At 36.2% G+C, this 17,875-nt stretch overlaps 1 protein-coding gene across 4 annotated transcripts in view; it reads left to right on the top strand.

Annotated features, from left to right (window-relative positions):
* LOC108365904 (oxysterol-binding protein-related protein 9) overlaps positions 1–16,876 on the top strand; it is a 38,563-nt gene extending 21,687 nt beyond the window's left edge. The window contains exons 5-16 of one of the 4 annotated variants that reach the window (XM_017620115.1): positions 2–290; positions 2,186–2,428; positions 2,957–3,077; positions 11,670–12,125; positions 12,212–12,363; positions 12,637–12,738; positions 12,808–12,982; positions 13,058–13,193; positions 13,263–13,349; positions 14,017–14,138; positions 14,242–14,347; positions 15,165–16,876. In XM_017620115.1, coding sequence (XP_017475604.1) covers positions 2–290; positions 2,186–2,428; positions 2,957–3,077; positions 11,670–12,125; positions 12,212–12,363; positions 12,637–12,738; positions 12,808–12,982; positions 13,058–13,193; positions 13,263–13,349; positions 14,017–14,138; positions 14,242–14,347; positions 15,165–15,251 — 2,076 coding nt within the window. In that variant the 3' untranslated portion in view covers positions 15,252–16,876. The other 3 variants (XM_017620125.1, XM_017620133.1, XM_017620139.1) reach the window with 3 other exon arrangements.
* The last annotated feature ends 999 nt before the right edge of the window (positions 16,877–17,875 follow it).

Genomic DNA, 17,875 nt, shown 5'->3' with positions numbered 1-17,875 from the left:
GGCCATGTTGGATCATATCAAGCACTCCATTGTAAGTCTACAAATTGCCAAAAATATGGCTCATCCAATTAATGGCATCTACAATGGGCCCATAACTGCGACCACCCGCAGCAACAGTGCCGCTGCCACTCCGACGAGCATGCATACTGCAGGCACAACTTCTGGGGGCGCTATGATAGCCGCAGCGGCAGGCAAAACGCTACTCACGAGCGGCATAGATCCGGTGACGGGCGCAAAACTGGATGTGAGCGGGGGCGAGGAGGAGGAGGAGGATTCCACTACGGAGAATGGTATGTTTACATTTTTTCATTCCTGCTTTCGCTTATGCTTGATTTGCTTCGTCTTCATTTTGCCATACATTTATATGTACATATTTTGGATTGTCATCGCACTGCTTAATTTTGTTTTTGTTTTGTTTTAGAGCCATCTGTTTGCCTTTTTCTTGTATGCAATAATTTTCAGTCGTCGCTTCCATTTTAGTACTTTTTGCCAGCAAATTTTATCGGTGTTTTGATTTCCGTTTCCATTTCCTTTGGAACTGTCACAAAGCTACTCACCCACCCACCCACCTACATGCCTGCTTATTTCATCCTTTATTATTCACTTCCTTTGTTTGGTGGATTTTGTCAATTCCCCTTTCTCCATTTGAAGTCTTTCGAGTAATTTCCAATTCGCTTTGTTTAGTTTTACTTTTGGCTTTATCTCGCTTAGTATGATGTTAACGTTCGCATGGCATTTTCGGTTTAACGACTACTCATATTAAGTGTGCGTTTGTTTACGTTTATGCTTCTTCATATTGTTATATAAAACTCCGTTTTATTGTTCTATTCATTACCGACATTAAAACGCGTAAAATTAAAGAATTTTTTGCTGGTTTCTGTTGTATGTCCGGTTAGACCGGCTATTTTCTCTTTTGTTCACCGTTCACTGAAGCTTATGAGAAAAGTGTAATAGATACATACTTCCTTGATACGTCTTCCCAAATCCGCTGGCGTTTCACGACTACCCGGACCCATGATTCAATTATTAAAGGTTTTGTAAGTAGCTTTTTTCTAAAATTTGGCACTCCCACCCACAGGGATGGTTTTTGGAAGCAGAAGAAAAAGGGGAAGAATTCAATCATGAATCATGACCCGGACCTAGTTATTTTGACAGTATAAAAATCTTCAAATAGTCTGGGTAATAATTTTGGAGTGGCCATACTCCGGCCAGACTCTCGTGGCTGTCGTACCGGCACAGTAGAATAAGGTTGCAAATAGTTAATTTTTGTTGCTTATATGTTGTGGTCATTCGAAGTTTGTGTTGAGCAAATAGGTCGACGCCTAAACCCAAACTCCGACACTAAAATCAGACTGGCCACGGCATTTTCATTGAATATTTAAATTTCGTTGTCATCCATGGAACAATAAATAATTTCTACTATCAAAGTGTGATCAGACTTTCAAATACAACTACGTTCGCCAAGTCTTCTCTAATTGAAGGAAAGTCAGGTGAAAGCACACGCATAAACATATATTGTTTTGGGAAAAAAACGCGATGTGTTGACGGCAAAAACCCAAATAGGAATATAAGTTGAGAGTAAAAGTGCAGTCAGGCGTGGTGGTAATGAAAGTACTTTTTCAATACTGCTCCACTCTGAAAGTGCTTAAAAAAATCGATTGTTTTAAGCCGTTAGTTGGCGCGTTCTGGGCATTAAATATTACTATGTGACTGATGCTTGAAGTAATTTTAGAAGAGGTTGAATTCGGCAGACTTTTTTAATAATAATTTGCATTGCCTCGACTGGCTGGACTTGTAAGTTTTAAGGTGGAGGTGGTCGCTGTTTGGAGAAAATCAAATCAAATATTCTCACTGCATTCAATTTTGCTATTTCGACTTTTCATAGGCAAATTAAGAGAACTAATAAAAAAGCAGGCTATCGACCTCAAAACTGAAATTCTATAAAAACAGCCATTTAATTTGTTTGCTAATTTCCTCCTCCCACTTCTACTTAGTGTTTCAATTAGTTGCTTGGCATACATAGTATGTAATAGAGATTATTACGTTAGGTATAGATATGTACTATCTATGTGTCTTTACGTATCCCTATGTATATATATGTATGTACATTGTATGTATTGTATAAAGCAGTATTGGTGGTTGTGTATGTATGTATTTGCATTATAATGAAATCGCGTTTAAATAGGCTTACTGCCGCAAACAGTGCCACGCGTTGTCAATGATGTACCCAAGCAACATCAGCAGCGCATCGAACTTGACCAGCAGCAACAAAAAACCAAACAATACTTCCGTTATCAACGCCAATATCAACACATCGGCATGCTGCCTAGCCCCACCGCCAACAGCATTGATATTGTTGACATTATCGCCGATGGCATTGAGTACGGCACTGCGGTCGAAATCGCCATTAGCGGCGGCCCAGTTGGTGGTAAGTAGAGGAGTAGAATCCCCAATCGACCAAGACAAACTGTCTGTATGTATGTATATATACGTCTGTGGGTTTCTACTATTTAATGTTTTAGTAAGCATTTTTTTTCAAAATTTTCGTCGCATGCTTTATTTTTGATTTAAAAATTTTCATGGTACAGAAATTTCTTTATTCTATACATACTTCCTTATCCACTTCATCTTTAGAACTTTTCCAAATTATTTTTCTTCAATACTTTCGCTTTGTACATACATTTGTAGTTACGTCATACATTTGAGAAAAGTGAGATTTATTGTTCCATTTACTTACAACATTTTACAAATAGTGTATTGTATTTTTATAAACACTTTCATGTCCTTCATCGGTTTAGTGTTTTTCTATCATTTGCTTTGTCTTACATTTTTTAAATTTTCTTTTCATTAATTAAAATCTTTGTTTGCTAATATACCACAAATTTATTTTTTCACGTTTCCTAGAACTTTATTTATCTAGAATAGTTTTTTATCACACTTTCTATTAAATTTTTAGCGACAACAGCTCCTCTGGCTGTAGATGTGCCTGAAACCTCATATTCTAGCAGCGAAGATGAAGAGGACTTCTACGACGCGAACGATGATCCGTTCACTAGTATGGGAAATTCACCTAGCTAGTAAGTAAATTACATAATAGATTTTTATTAAGTCCCTTTTCATTATGTGTTTTATAGAGCTTTATAGCTAACGGCCTAAACCAGAAGCTATTCATAGTGAGTCAGAAAAATTTTAGTTGGGCACTTTGGAAATTTATTTTCTATGTTTTCGATCTTACTGTTGTAGCGGCTACGTAGCCCTGCCTAGAATCCTCAATCGTGGTCGTTGCCGCCCAGAGAAAGAGAGGTGTTAATTCAGTTTGGTTGAGTGGGCATGTGAAGTTAGTGCCATGTGGGGAACCTTCACTTGTCGGTCATACAGTGGGTACGGCGCGGTCTAGATAGGAGCTTAACCTGCTACAATATCAAGACCGCATTTGAGCCAGAGTAACGCGTGTCTCTCCTGGCAATTGAAGCTCATCTTCTGTGGTAGATAGCAGGAAGGTGGTGACAGTCTCTCAGTGAATGCCGTTTGTTACCTTTCCATACAGTGCTCGTCGTACGAGCCCGTTCGTTAGCTCGCTTCGTTCACTGCGTTTGAGAGTTAATAGCAGATCAATATTTACCACATCGAAACTAAAGATGTTTTACATGAACTTTTATGCCGTTACAAAAAAAGGTTTCACATCAACGATCAAAACTACCACTGCGTGACAGAAAAAAAAAATAGTAACCCAATAGTTCACGAAACTATTTGAGATCCCTAAAAAACGCACATTTTACTGTACTGTTGTTTAAGACAAAAAAAAAAAAATTATTCCGAGTAGTTATTTGAAATTTGTTTTTTATAATTATGTGGAGCATATCAGAGTGCACCACTCAGGTCACTTTATATTAACGAATAAGGCATCAAATAATATCTGTGGCCAAAGCTTTGGCCGAAAATGAAAGAAGCGCTTCCAAAGCGTTTCTTCTTTGATTAATTTCTGATTTCACTGTCCCAAAATATGTTTGAAATCGAACAAAAACCACTCTCTTCACCCATATAACGGTAATTTCAAAAAACTCCGATTCGGTTTTGTCCGATTTCAAAACTATTCAAGACGGTTTTTTAAATTTTTTGCTTAAGAGCCATATTATATAGATATAAATTTTTTGTAAATATTGATGAGCTCCTTAGCCACACTGCTCAAAAAATGTGATGTCCGGTACTTACACACATGAATTTGAGATCGTATTTTTGCTTAAATTGCTTAACAACGATTTTTATGAAAAACTTAAGAAAAATAGGGGCTTATTAAAATTTAACCGATAAAAACTTCCAACAAGCTGCTTAGTCTATTTATGTGTGTATATATTATTATACATCATTTTAAAGGTCTATAAATCCTCTTGTCAAAACATGTTAGGTTTTTGAAGTCGGATGAAAAACAGTACGAACATAACGATTGTTTTGGAAATAAATGGAAAGTTCAGGAACTTTACGGAACCTATTTTCATGTTGCACTCGACCATAGCTACAATCTACAATAGGTTTTGTTTCGGGTGTATTTCATGACATTTTTTTGTAGCTCCCTGTTATCAGATCCATTCTACGCTGGCAAAACAATTGTTGTAACCGGTAAATAAAGTTTCTGTGGATTTTTAACCTTTTCGCTCTCTGTGCACTCTTATAAGGTGTGGTAACAAAATATAGCCCCGTGAAATATGCAATACCAGAATTTCTGTAAAACTTCATAGCTGAATTGTTGAATATATTGATAGTGTTACCAACGTACCTAGAATTGGGTTTACAAGAAGTGGTAAAAATTTTTCAGAATACGAATTTCCCATTGCAAAATAAATCGGTGACGCGCAGAATAGGCAATTTGACAATCGCTACGCTAAATTTTGGTCGCAAAATTGTCTAAGTGAAAAGCAAAGTGTGTAATCAGCCAAATCTGGCAGTACACATGTGGCATGTAACTAGATGTTGCATGTTGTTAGGAAAGGTGACATGCCCAGCTGCGGTGTGGATACTGTAGCCTCTGGTCCAATCCCGTCGAAACGGCGATGAAACGATAAAACAATTGTGCTTAACCATAGTCGTATTTTGTAGTAAAACAAGGAATCCATGCGTTTGGGGGAATTCGCCTTGAAGTTGATATGAACCTTAAATAAATACATTAAAGAAGTATAATTTGTATGAATTAAAGAAGCAACTTTAGAAGAACTCATCAACAAAAAAAAAAAGACCTGCCAAAGCCCATCGGGAAACCGTTCTATGGGTAGCGAAGCAGGAGCCCTTCAATTTGTGCCACTCCATACAAAAAAATGATAGAGAAAGGAATGACTCTCAAGCCGCTACAACAACAACTCTCAAGAATGCTTTAGGAACGGTCTTTAGCTCCTGAAACTATCTACTTGTCCTAGCATGTTTATGAGTGCTACCATTACATTAGTCACGAATTGAAAGCTTTACCTTTGCTTCAATTTTAATCGTATATTGTCTTCAAATTAATATTTCCTGGTTAATGGCTGAGAAAAAAAAATGATGACAATGTGATTCCTTAAAGGGATTCAGAATTCCCTAAATGTTTAGAGATATATTTATTAACATAACTTTATCATCTTATTTAATACTTTTGAATAAATAACGAACCGCAACAAGCATTTATTGGATTTTTAAATTGGACATTGCTACAGAATTGAAATGGACTATTTTTGAGGGTCGCTGTGTGCTCGCACGTGCATTCAAATGTCCGCTTCACAATTGTTTCCCTGCTTTATTTGTGTCCTTTTCGTATTGTTCGTTTTTTTTTGTTCCTTGTAAGGACATCCTTAATCAAATCGATACACTTGTAATTGAAATTGTGAACTGCCAAGCAGGCTCAAATCTACTTTTTAGCCTCGGGGCTTACCCTTCCATTTCCCACACCGTATCTCATTCGCTAAACATTCTCATTGCAACACGTCGAGTATCATTCATAATTTTCATTTTTTTTTTTTGCCTACTTTTTGTAAGCATCTATAATTAACCGCACTCTGTGAGTGGACTGACTGGCGGCTGGCTGCCCATAAAAGATTTCTATGCACTGCACTCTGTAGGCACAAAGTGAGAATGAATATTTCACATTTTTATTACGGCGAGTACAACGCAGTATCTTTCGGGCGCTGCTGTTGATTGTTTTTTGGGTACATATTTCGTTCTTAGGACAGACAACGCAGTATTTCTTATTAAAAACCTTAATGTGAATTTTACCTCATCCACCAAGTGATTCGCATGAGTTTACATAATGCCAAGCGCGGCGAATGTGCGGCTACAGTAAGGGGAAATTGCGTGTAAGTGTTGTAATACAGACATATTATTGCAAAAAGTCAAAAGGAAGGAAATGGAGAGTGAAATGAATTAGAATACAATAAAAAAAAAAAACATGTCGGCACTCTTTGGAACCGTGCCTGGCACATGCATATAAACATATGTGTACATATACATATATACATATTCATACAATGCTTCTTAAGCAGTGGACTGTGTTCGTTGACTGCAAAAGTTCACTTGATTTACAGAGTCATTGTTTGAAATCAAGACGCTCGCGAGTCGCGACATTGGAGTAGGCGCTCATTAGGCATTGGCTTTGGTAGACCGCAAGTTCAAGGTCGCGCTCATCCAACTATGTTTAACTTGCATACAGAAGGTTTGAGCGCAGGCTTGCCATTGCTAGCTAGCCAAGTTTAATTAAACACTCGCTACGTGGCATAAGCGAACTAAGAGGTAAGTCGAAGATGAATTGGTAAAGTAGGCAATTAGAAGTGGTTTGAAGGCAAAGTAAGCACACAGCTGACACCCAAGCGACGGCATTTTAACCGCTTCGCCTATCTAAATTGTCTTTAATTTTTTAATTCCTATATCACACACTTATGGGCACCGGTGACTGCGTATGCAATAGGAAGATCGTTTTATTTTTATTTCAAACTGCAAATGCCTGTATGTATATATATATACATACATATGTATGTGCATATATACTAGGGATGCTAAAATATGCGGCAAATTGTGATCCCGCGATTCCATTGAGACATAACTTTAAATGGCATATATTTTTTGTCATTTCAATGCCTAGTGGAAATTCGGCATTAGATACAAATAGTAATGATTAGTAAAAAAAAGTTAAATAAAAAATACAAAAACATGTTTATTCTACTTCATAATGAAATGTCGATTTTTTGCCATTTTTTCGCAATTGACTCAACATTTTGATGGTGTACGACAGTTTACTAAAATCATAATTCAAACTCTTAAGCAAGTTCTTACTATCAATTCGATATTTAAAATTTTTCGGATCCCGGGATTGGCATCCCTAATATGTATACTATGTGCAGTTAGCAAAAACCACAAAGATTCATATGTTATGTTTTTGCTTGTTGCTTTTATCATTTATTTATCCGTGTCGCTGTATTTTAACGCAAAATTAACGGTTTGTTTCTTATTCTATTCTGTTCAAAATCCTTGCCAATATTGCATTATAAGTATATCTAATAGAGATTTGTCTTTGCTTGCTTCCCCAATGCATCGTTCTACTGACATGCGCTTTAAAACACTTATTCTCTCACAACACAAACAGGACTAATTTTCTCTTGATTAGTTGTTTTTTGATTTTCGTTCGAAAATATAAAAAAAATATTACTAGAGGGTTTGGACGAAGTGTAATTCCTCGTCGGATGATTTTTTTTTTTAAGATTACAAAAAGAAAAGATCTGTGATGATCACGAGATGCTGAAATTAGGTATCCGGAAGATTAACACGTTCGCGGACATGCATGCTAGAGCATTCATTGCCATTTTTTTAAGACCAAAATTGAAGCTTCAATATAAAAAATGCACGACCGTGCAAAGGTTGTAGGTCTGTTCGAGTAATTTATACAACTGTTCACAGAAACTAAGTATACGCTGTAAAATGAACATAGTTTTATACCTTTTTTGAGAAATCTCAATCTTCCATCATTTTTTATAATTTAATTCCATTTAAAAATATCCAATTATTTCCAAATGAATTTCATTAGCATTGCAAATTTTTAAAGGAAAACTTTCAAATAATATAGTGTCAAATTTTTCTTCTCGTTCTTATTACTTCACAATGGATTTGCCCCTATATACTTGTACATATCGACACCTCCAAACCATACTATGCTAAGTCTGACTAAGTCTAAGGTGACTTAGCATGGTATGGTTTAGAGGCGTCGTTATGTACATTAAAAATGTCAAACTTCATCACTTCATCAGATTTTCATCGGTTGTTTAATTCGCGAAGTCATGTAGAAAGCGTTTTTATGAATATTTATGTTGAAAGTTAATTTATGAATTTAACTTAATTTCCTAAGGATTTTCGTAGGATTTTTCAATTTTATTTTCCTCTTGTTGTTACCGACCCTTTTGTTTATGTACTTCTATCGTCCTCATCATTCCCAAATATCCTTCTCTCTTAAGATTTTTCTTTTTCTCTCTGTTCTTTCTCTTCTCTGTTCTCTTTGGGCTCCTAAAATTATACAAACTTCATTGTTTACTAAACCCTTTCTGCCTTAGACAATCTCACCAACTCAACTCGATTCAACTATTCCAAACGAAAGTCAGTAGTGCCTCGGCTGTGCTCAAGTTCCGACTATTTACTTTAATAAAATTTAAACAACGAACGCAAATTACATATTTTGCTTTTAAAATCGACTCAAAATATTTTAATGCAAATCTAGAATAGATCCGTTTTTCAATACTAGTGCATTTTCTCTGCCTAACACAGTGATTCCATTTTGAAAAAGGCGAAGGTTTTCCTAAATTGGCTCTTTTTAGTGTGTGTATGTTTAAAGCGAAATACGGGTACAACAAAACCGTAAAATTCGAATTGTACAGCGTATACTATATGTATATGCACCGACTATATACCGACTGTTTTCGGCGAAATTTGGCATGTGTTCAACTTAAAATGACGCATCTGTCGCAGATGACGTTGCTGAACAGTGCTGGCCCCTCTGCGCTGCTCGTCGCAGTATCATAACGGCATAGATATGTTTCCGTTTGTTGTTTGTGTGCGCTGACTCGAATATTTTTATTGTACTCGTATATATTACTTGGTATGCACATTATTACTTGAATAAGCAATAAATTTAATTGAGCGAAAAGGTTCGGGCGCCTAAAATTATGCAATGCAAAACATTTTCAGTGCTCAGTGTCATTTGGTCGTTTGCTAAGTGCCCTGCCGGTCGACACTGATTCGCGCCGCTGGACTCGGAATTTATTAAGAAAAAAATAGCAACACTACGCATTCACATACAAACACGCACACACTCGGACGCACTTCGAGTCGTATTATGTTGGACGTGCACGCACACGCCCACACTCCTCGTCCTTAGCCGCCACCACACCGCAGCCGTGACAAGTACTTGCATGCGTGACGCCGTTCACACACGCACACCAGGCAAGTTTTTTTGCCTCGTTAACGCATTCCAAGGAATCTCGACGGCATTGTCGCCCTGCCACCTGTGCTCGCATTTGACACTTGAAGCCCATCCAGCGGCAGTCAGCTGTCGCTCAGTCGGTCGGTTAGCCAGTCTGTTGAGGCATCTAAAGCTTCTCGATTTACTTCTCAAATATTTACACGCACAAGTCGGTCGCCGTTTCGCCAAGAGATGTTCAAGAAATGGGTGCGACGTGTCAGCTTCAGGTACGTGCGGGGCTTCCAATTCACGACGCCACAAATCTCTGTGTGTGTGTGGGAATATTTACTTTTGCATTTGTATACGTGCTTTTGTTCTCGTCCTTCACTATTTTTATTTTTTGTTGGATTTAAGCGATGCTTATAGTGACATAAATCGACAGTTCCTTTTTATCGTTTCACATTTTCATGAATATTAAACGTCACCGTGAAAGTGCTCGACCTGAATTGGGGCCGATATCTCAATTTAAAGGGGAATTCCACAATAAATTGATTTTAAGGTTTTATGATTTTTTTTTTATATTAACAACTGTTAACCCTTTAGGGACCAACGAGCAGCGCTGCCCTCCGAAATCGTAAAGAGTTACTTACCAAATAATTGTGCTTCTTTCAACGTTTGTTATCTAAAGGTTTCCGTTTGGGTGTTGTCCCTAAAGGCGACATTTTTATATTCCAAAACCAAAAAAAAATCATGAAAGGTATTTTAACCTAAGGACGAATGTGCCACAGTCTATATTTTCTTGAAAGTCGCTAAACTGAAATTTGTTTTAATAGCCGGATGTGTTATATATATGCCAAGAATTCCAAAACGAAGAAAGCCGCACGAGTTCGCATATTGGACACCTACATATGTATGGAAAGAATTGTGTCCGAATCTTCGGCTGCCCCACAAGCCTACAACAAAGGCGCATTTGTGGATTCCATATCTGCACAGCTTTATCGCGAACATGGGGCGACACACACATAGTAATATTTAGCTGTCTTCCTATTCATAGAAAGCGCCTTCGGTAGCATTAGCCCAGAAGCAGTTACCTCACCGCTGCAGAAACGATGCCTCCACTAAGAAATTTGCTGTAAAAGGAACACCTCAAGGGAGATTTCTGTCACCTTCACCTGCATAGTAATATCGCTGTTGGCAGCTTACTTATCTATATAACTGTGGTCATAAGCAATAACCCCATAAGTCGAGAAACCCCCGACTTCGAGAAAAAACGTTTTAAACATTTGGATTGTAATGTTTTCCTTATGGGGAAAGCAACATATTTTTGCCTATCACTTTTTAAGTAGTCTAGCTGGCGAATGGGGGATTTCACATACGCATGGAATAGTGGTTGAAGAATACGATAGCATATACAACTCCATTCTTTCTTAAGTCGACTTAGGCGGTTATTGCTTGTGACCACAGATATTTAATACGCGAAGGAATATTTTGCCAGGATAAAAGATCTGTACCGTTCGCCCGATTTTCAAAAATGAGATGTCAAATTAAAGCGCGTGGTCTGTAGATGTGCAAACTGGTTTTAGTTTTTCGAAAAGAGTTGCCACCTGTTGAAAAATTTAATTCAAATTATTTCATAACACCCCAATTGCGAGTGTTGACTGGTAGTAGATAAACGACTATTATTCGATTATCGCTTCTCCATGGTATTTTGAACGTCGTTTTCTCGTTCAATAAGTCAGTGTAAATAAATTATAGGCGCTCAGCCTTCTACAAATAAACAGCTGCAGAAGGATGAGCGACTAAAAACTATGCATAGTCGCTTATTCAACGAGAAATCGACATTCACAATACCATGAAAAGGCGATAATCGAATTATAGTCGTTTATCTACTACTAGTCGACACTCGCAATAGGGATGTAATTAAATAAATATTAAAATATGGGTAACAACCGAATGGGGTTTGAAGTCTTTATTCTCGAATTCGGAGAATAAACTAAATGGGGGACCTAAAAAGGATGAAGGATTTGCACTACATTGGCTATATACACACTTGCACTATGTACAATGGGGCCGACAAAAATTGATGTCTTTAATCCAAATAGTATGTAAGAGACCGAAAATTCGTGTTGGTATAATTGATGGGAGTTTGTTGGGGTGTGATGATTTTTTTTTATTATAATATGCCCAACCTTACAATTATTATTTTTATTAGTTCGTCATAAAAATAAATAATGCATTTCCTCTTTACATTTATATTTGTGTATAGTGCCACACGTAGCTTCTCAGTGGAAACGTCATCGCCTACAAATGAAAATGCACCGGACACATTTCCACCGAAGGGTAGTGCCTCGGCGGACATGAGTGCAAAGTCATCGATTGTCGATCGACTAGATGATTACCAGACAGCACTGTCTACTGTTTCGGAAAGCTTACCAACCGGTTCATCAACAACTGCTGCAGCATCTGCGCCACGACGAAGTGGCGATGCAACATTCCAAAATTACGGCGAGGAAGGCTCCATCGATTACGATGCACTGTACGAGGAGGAGGAGGACTGTACAATCAGCATGGAAGCGCACGGTTCGATGATTTCCCATCTCATATCCCAAGTGAAGATTGGCATGGACTTGACCAAAGTCGTATTGCCCACATTCATTTTGGAACGACGCTCATTGCTAGAGATGTACGCCGATTACTTTGCACATCCGGATCTCTTCCTAAGGTATAGACACTATTTCGAAATCAAAAAAATATATATATATATAAAAGTGATGAATAGTAATAAACAAACTTTTTTTGCATTTGCAGAATTGCCGAGATGGAAACACCTCGTGATCGTATTGTTGAGACTTGTCGCTGGTATTTGAGTGCCTATCACGCTGGTCGAAAAAGCGCTGTCGCCAAAAAACCTTACAATCCCATATTGGGTGAAGTTTTTCAATGCTATTGGGATATACCAGGTGAGATGTCCTCATATTCGTATGGAAGTATATTTTTCATATTAAATGCTTACATCCTAACTAACTAATTCAAATGTGTGACCTGCCAACCGAGCTAGGTAGTACTTGTATATATCTCGGCTCCTAAATTATTATTTGTTCCTTGAAAAGTTAAATACATAAATACATATTTGCTATCCACTATTTAGGCTAAAATTTCGATTAACACATACTTATTTTCTTGTTTGTTTCTCCTTTATGGCTAAAAACTAATTAGTTTTCCAATCGTTTCAGGTGAAGTACCCGACGAGACTGCAGTTAGTGACGGGCCGGTGCCCTGGTGTCATCGCAATCAACTGACGTTCTTGGCGGAACAGGTTTCACATCATCCGCCAAGTGAGTAAATATTGATTTTAGCATTACAACAGACTTCGTGACCGATATTTTATTGCTCCACATTTACAGTTTCCGCCTTTTATGCTGAACATGTTAATAAGAAAATTACTTTCTCCGCGCATGTTTGGACCAAATCGAAATTTCTTGGCCTTTCCATCGGAGTGCATAACATCGGCGAAGGTATTGTTACTCTGGTAGACCATAGTGAGGAATATATAGTAACGTTTCCAAATGGATATGGCAGGTAAAAAGGTCTTGCACATAATTGGCAAATTGTGATAGCTCATTGGCGACTCGTTTCCCTTCCCCTTTTTCTTAGATCTATTTTAACCGTCCCATGGATCGAATTGGGTGGCACTGTGGAAATACGTTGCCCGCAGACAGGATATCATGCTACAATTGAATTCTTAACAAAACCATTTTATGGCGGCAAGCGGAATAAAGTGACTGCAGAGGTACTAACTATAAACAGCTAAGTTAACTTTACGTATTGACATTTAGTATATCTGTTCTATTTGATTTAGATATATGCACCCAATGAGAAGAAGCCATTCGTGTCAATAGCTGGAGAATGGAGCGGTCTTATGGAAGCCAAATGGCATGATAAAAATGTAATGTTCCCCGCTTTAGAACTGTGTACAACCGCTTGTTTGTGTTTTTGATGTTGCAGTATGCTTGTGAATTTTTATAAAAACACAAAAGGTCCGTGGTTATAGAATATGTTTTTAAAAAGGCAGATTTTACTTTGCCATCAGATTTTTCTTAATTTTTTTCTATAACTGCGGACTAAAATCTTATATAGCTATATGTATGTTTCCTAACAACACCTCAATTTTTCTCTATATGTTTGTAAATCAGTTCCAATAACTTTCTGCTAACAGTATCCTTCAATTGCTCTCAACAAACCACTCCGTCCACCCCTAAACAAAACAAAACAAAACGACACATAAACGATTCTTGTACTTCTCTCTTAAATATTTTGAGCCAGTTGCTATTCCTACTTTGTTCATCTAGAAAATTAAATTTCTTGCGATTTTTTGTACGCTCTTTCTTTATTGCCTTGATGTTTTATATTTCATTAGACACTACATAACTGTTGTTTTTTTACTTACTTTAATTGAAATTAACAGAAATTCTATATTCTATATATATATATATATATATATCAATGTGTACATATGTATGTATGTATGTGTAAGATGTGTTATGTGCAAAACGAAATTCCAATTCACAGTGCGAAACTGAAATGTGAAAATTGTGTAATTTTTAATTTTCTAGAAAACTGAAGTATTCGTAGACGTAAATCGTATTCCAATATTTAAGAAACAAGTTCGACCAATCGTTGAACAAGAAGAATACGAATCCAGGCGTGTGTGGAAGGAGGTGACAGCGGGACTCAAGTAAAACAAAACTTTCTTACTATACTTAAATTTATTTTTTATGAATTTTATATTTCTCTCTACTATCTTTGTATTAATCCGTTTTTTTTTTTTGTGCGAATAGATTTAACGACATCGAAAAAGCCACAAACGCCAAATGCGCAGTGGAACAAATTCAACGTGACCAAGCGAAGAACAGGAAAGAGACAGAGATACAGTGGGAGCACAAGGTAAGGACAATAGCATTTCATTTCTATTATTTTCTGGAGTTCTTGAAAGAAAACCGATCGCCAAAAATAGTTGATATTCAAACTAAAATAAAAGAAAAATCTAAACTCTCCCACAATCGTTTCATATTGCTAACTAGACGTTTTTATAAAAACGAGCTGTATTTCAAACATCCAGCTAAAGAGTAGCGCTCTTGAAACTCAATGATCGATTATTCGAATAATCGAGTGCGGCAACCATTCGAATAGTAACATTCGACTGTAAACCAAGCAAAATGAACTCAAAAACGAGCGTACCACGACTATAGTCAGTCAATAAAGTTTAGGTACAGCGAATTTTTTACAATACGGGCAACTATTTTTTAAATATTTTATTTTTCGCAAATTTTTTATAAAAATATGGTTAATTCTACAACAAAAACCCCAAAAAGAAAAGTTCCAAACCTTGTGCAAAATTAAAGAAAATTCTGCAAAATTTCATTCAAATATTGTATTTTTTATTTACGCTCTCTAGAAAAAATTTGAGTATGCAGTTTTTTAGCCCATTCAATTTTAGTATAATAAAGTGCAAGTATGAGGAAGCTAGGACTTACCATTGATTTTTGGGAAATTTTTTTGTTGAATGTGTCGCACATTTTTTCCATATAAAAAAATTATCAAACATTATTTTATATGGAGAAAATGACCGACACCTTCAACAAAAAAAATTCCTAAAAATCAATGGTAAGTCCATCAAACTTACAAATACACATTTATCCCCCATGAACGATTTCAAATAACTAAAACTCAATATCCTTTTCGTCTTATTTCTGGTTAACAGCATTTCCGACCGGTTGGTGATAACTGGATCTACACAAAGCCACTTAGCCAGCGCGTATACCAACAGGAAAAGGAGAGCAAGAGATAATAAAGAAATGTCGGCAATCATCCATGAGGCACCCCAATACCGACGACGACAAATGAAGAGAGGGAAGAGGACGAAGAGCATCACTGCAAACAAAATCGTTAAGTGGTGTAAACGTTTGAGGAAAAATCTGATAATGGTGGGTGGGTGGAGAATGTGAAACTGAATGAAAAAAAAAAAAACCAAAACCTAAAAAGCACACACACATTCATATCAAAGAACGTAGAACGCTAACAAGATTGCCACCGAATGCAGGAGAATATTAAGACACTTTCGAATGGACACGACCCAAAACATAACAAAAGCAATGGACAACGAAAAAGGACGGACGGTGAATACATCAATGCAAAGAAAATGCACAAATAAAAGAAATTTCAACTTCCTCTTCCGCGAACTACTTTTGAATAACAACTCCAATGCAGAGAGGTGCTATTGTGCCACTTCCTCTCCAGATTGGCCTATGGATATGGTGTACGAATGTGTCGATTTATACGAATGGGTGTGCGATAAGATGGTTGTTGTTGTATGGCAGACGGACGAGTTAAGGATGCGCAGTTAAAATAAGTATGTGAATCTGTAGATGTTAAGCCAATGTTGCCGGAGCATATAAAACAAAGTCTTATTAAATAAGAAACCTAAAAAGTTACAATTACTTTATTGAAGAAACAAACAATCTGAGCTAAACCACTCTATGAGACACAACACATTTTAAATTAAATTGTAAAAATGCAAATACACATATAAATCGATTGCAATAAATAATGTTCGTACATACATACTTATGTACATTTAGTGAAAGTGTGTAACTAGGCAAGTGGAAAGAAGAGAAGAAAATAAAATATCTACTACATGTAAGTGTAAAGCGGGCAAGCATGACTTGTTATAATAGTTCATATCGGGCCTAGTAATATATGTAATGAAACTAAAAAATAATATAAATAATAATCACAATGGAAATATTAATAAACAAAACAAGGTTTAAAACTAAAGAAAATAAACGCGTGAGTGCTTGTAGAATATAAAATATAGTACATATACTTCTATTTTTCATATGCGAGTCAAACTAACTACAGTAAACGAAAAAGAGCACTTACCTCTCACTTTTCTTTACGAACTCTCTTATTTAGAGTAAAACACCTTTTTAATGACACTGTGTAAAAGTGAAAATTAACACTTATCGAGTGACCTAGTAGCGTGCCCGAAAAAGTCACAAAACTACAGTTAAAATGTTTCCAAAACCCTAAAATAACTTCAAATATTTGTTAAGAAAGTTTTAAAAAGTTGCCAAAAGCATTTTTTTAACCTAAACTTGGTCACTCAAAAAGTTCGTACAATTTTCTTGACTTTGTTACACCGTGTAATGTTTAATGTAAGGTGTATTCGAGCTACAATAAATGCGGCAGTGTAACATTTTGCGAAAGGGCATCACGTTCTATGCGAAAATTCAGCCTTCATCTTGTGTTCGAGGCAGAGACATAACTATTAAAGAAAAAAGAATAAAAATCAATCAATAATTATTATATTAAGATACAAATTTTTCAAATCATCTGTAATTATTATTCATGGAGTTATATTATAAAAGTCTTTTCATAATAATTATCAGACAGATAAATATTTTTAAGTCTTTAAAGACTTTTGATTTGAGATTTATATTATAAAAGTTTTTTGTCATAATAATTATAAGTCTTCAAAGACTTATTTTTAGACTTATATTATAAAAGTCTTTTCATAATAATTATCAGTGTGAAAAATTTTTAAAGTCTTAAAAACGGAACTTGTTCTGGACCACTTAGGGATTAGTTGGGGCCCAGTTAGGGGGTAACTGGGGACCGATTCGGGACTAGTTGGGGCTTTGTTTGAGGCCAGTTCAGGACTATATATATATAATGTTCCTAAACTACTCCCTAACAAGTTCCAAACTGTTTCCGAACTGGTTCGCAAATAGTCCCGAACGGGCCTTCAACTAGTCCTGAAATAATCCCGAAATGGCCCCGTCCTTTAAGACTTAAACAAATTTTTCGCACTCATAATTTTTATCAATAAAATTTTATAAGTATCAAAATAAGAGCCTTTGAAGACTTAAAAATATTTATCTCATGACTTTAATTATATAAATCTTAAAATAATAGTTATTGATGACTTAAAAAAAAATTTCTCATGCATAATTATAATCAAAGGACTTTTTTAATTCTTATATAATTCTTCTAATTCTATAAATTTTGATGACTTTTTTAACACTCCGCCATGAAATAATTATTATTCTGGATCCCTGGTTCGAGGTACTAAATTTTGCCCATCACGAGAAAATCAAATTCAACATAATATTTTTAACTACGCGATTTCTGCCGCATTTCAGCAACAGAGCATGAAGAAAGCAGCAAGGTCGCAATATTGCAGTAATTATTACGCAACTCGAAGACACCCTTATTATATAAATATTGGATGAAACGAACCTAACATAATATTTTGATTGCAGATTGCTATACTTAAGCAGGGATCACATGTTTTGTACATTACACATTAGGTCAAATGATTACTTTTTCTGTGCGAAATTAATATCAGCTAAAATATTGCTTTATTTTAATGTAAAAGGATGGCAAATGTTAAAGAAAGTGTAAAGTCAGTAT

This window comes from Rhagoletis zephyria, unplaced genomic scaffold (assembly GCF_001687245.7).
Source record: "Rhagoletis zephyria isolate East Lansing unplaced genomic scaffold, Rhagoletis_zephyria_1.1 Rzeph_scaffold_00038, whole genome shotgun sequence".
In the NCBI taxonomy this organism is placed as follows: Eukaryota; Metazoa; Arthropoda; class Insecta; order Diptera; family Tephritidae; genus Rhagoletis; species Rhagoletis zephyria.
The sequence above is the reverse complement of the archived record's forward strand: the minus strand, read 5'-3'. Positions and strand labels throughout refer to the sequence as shown.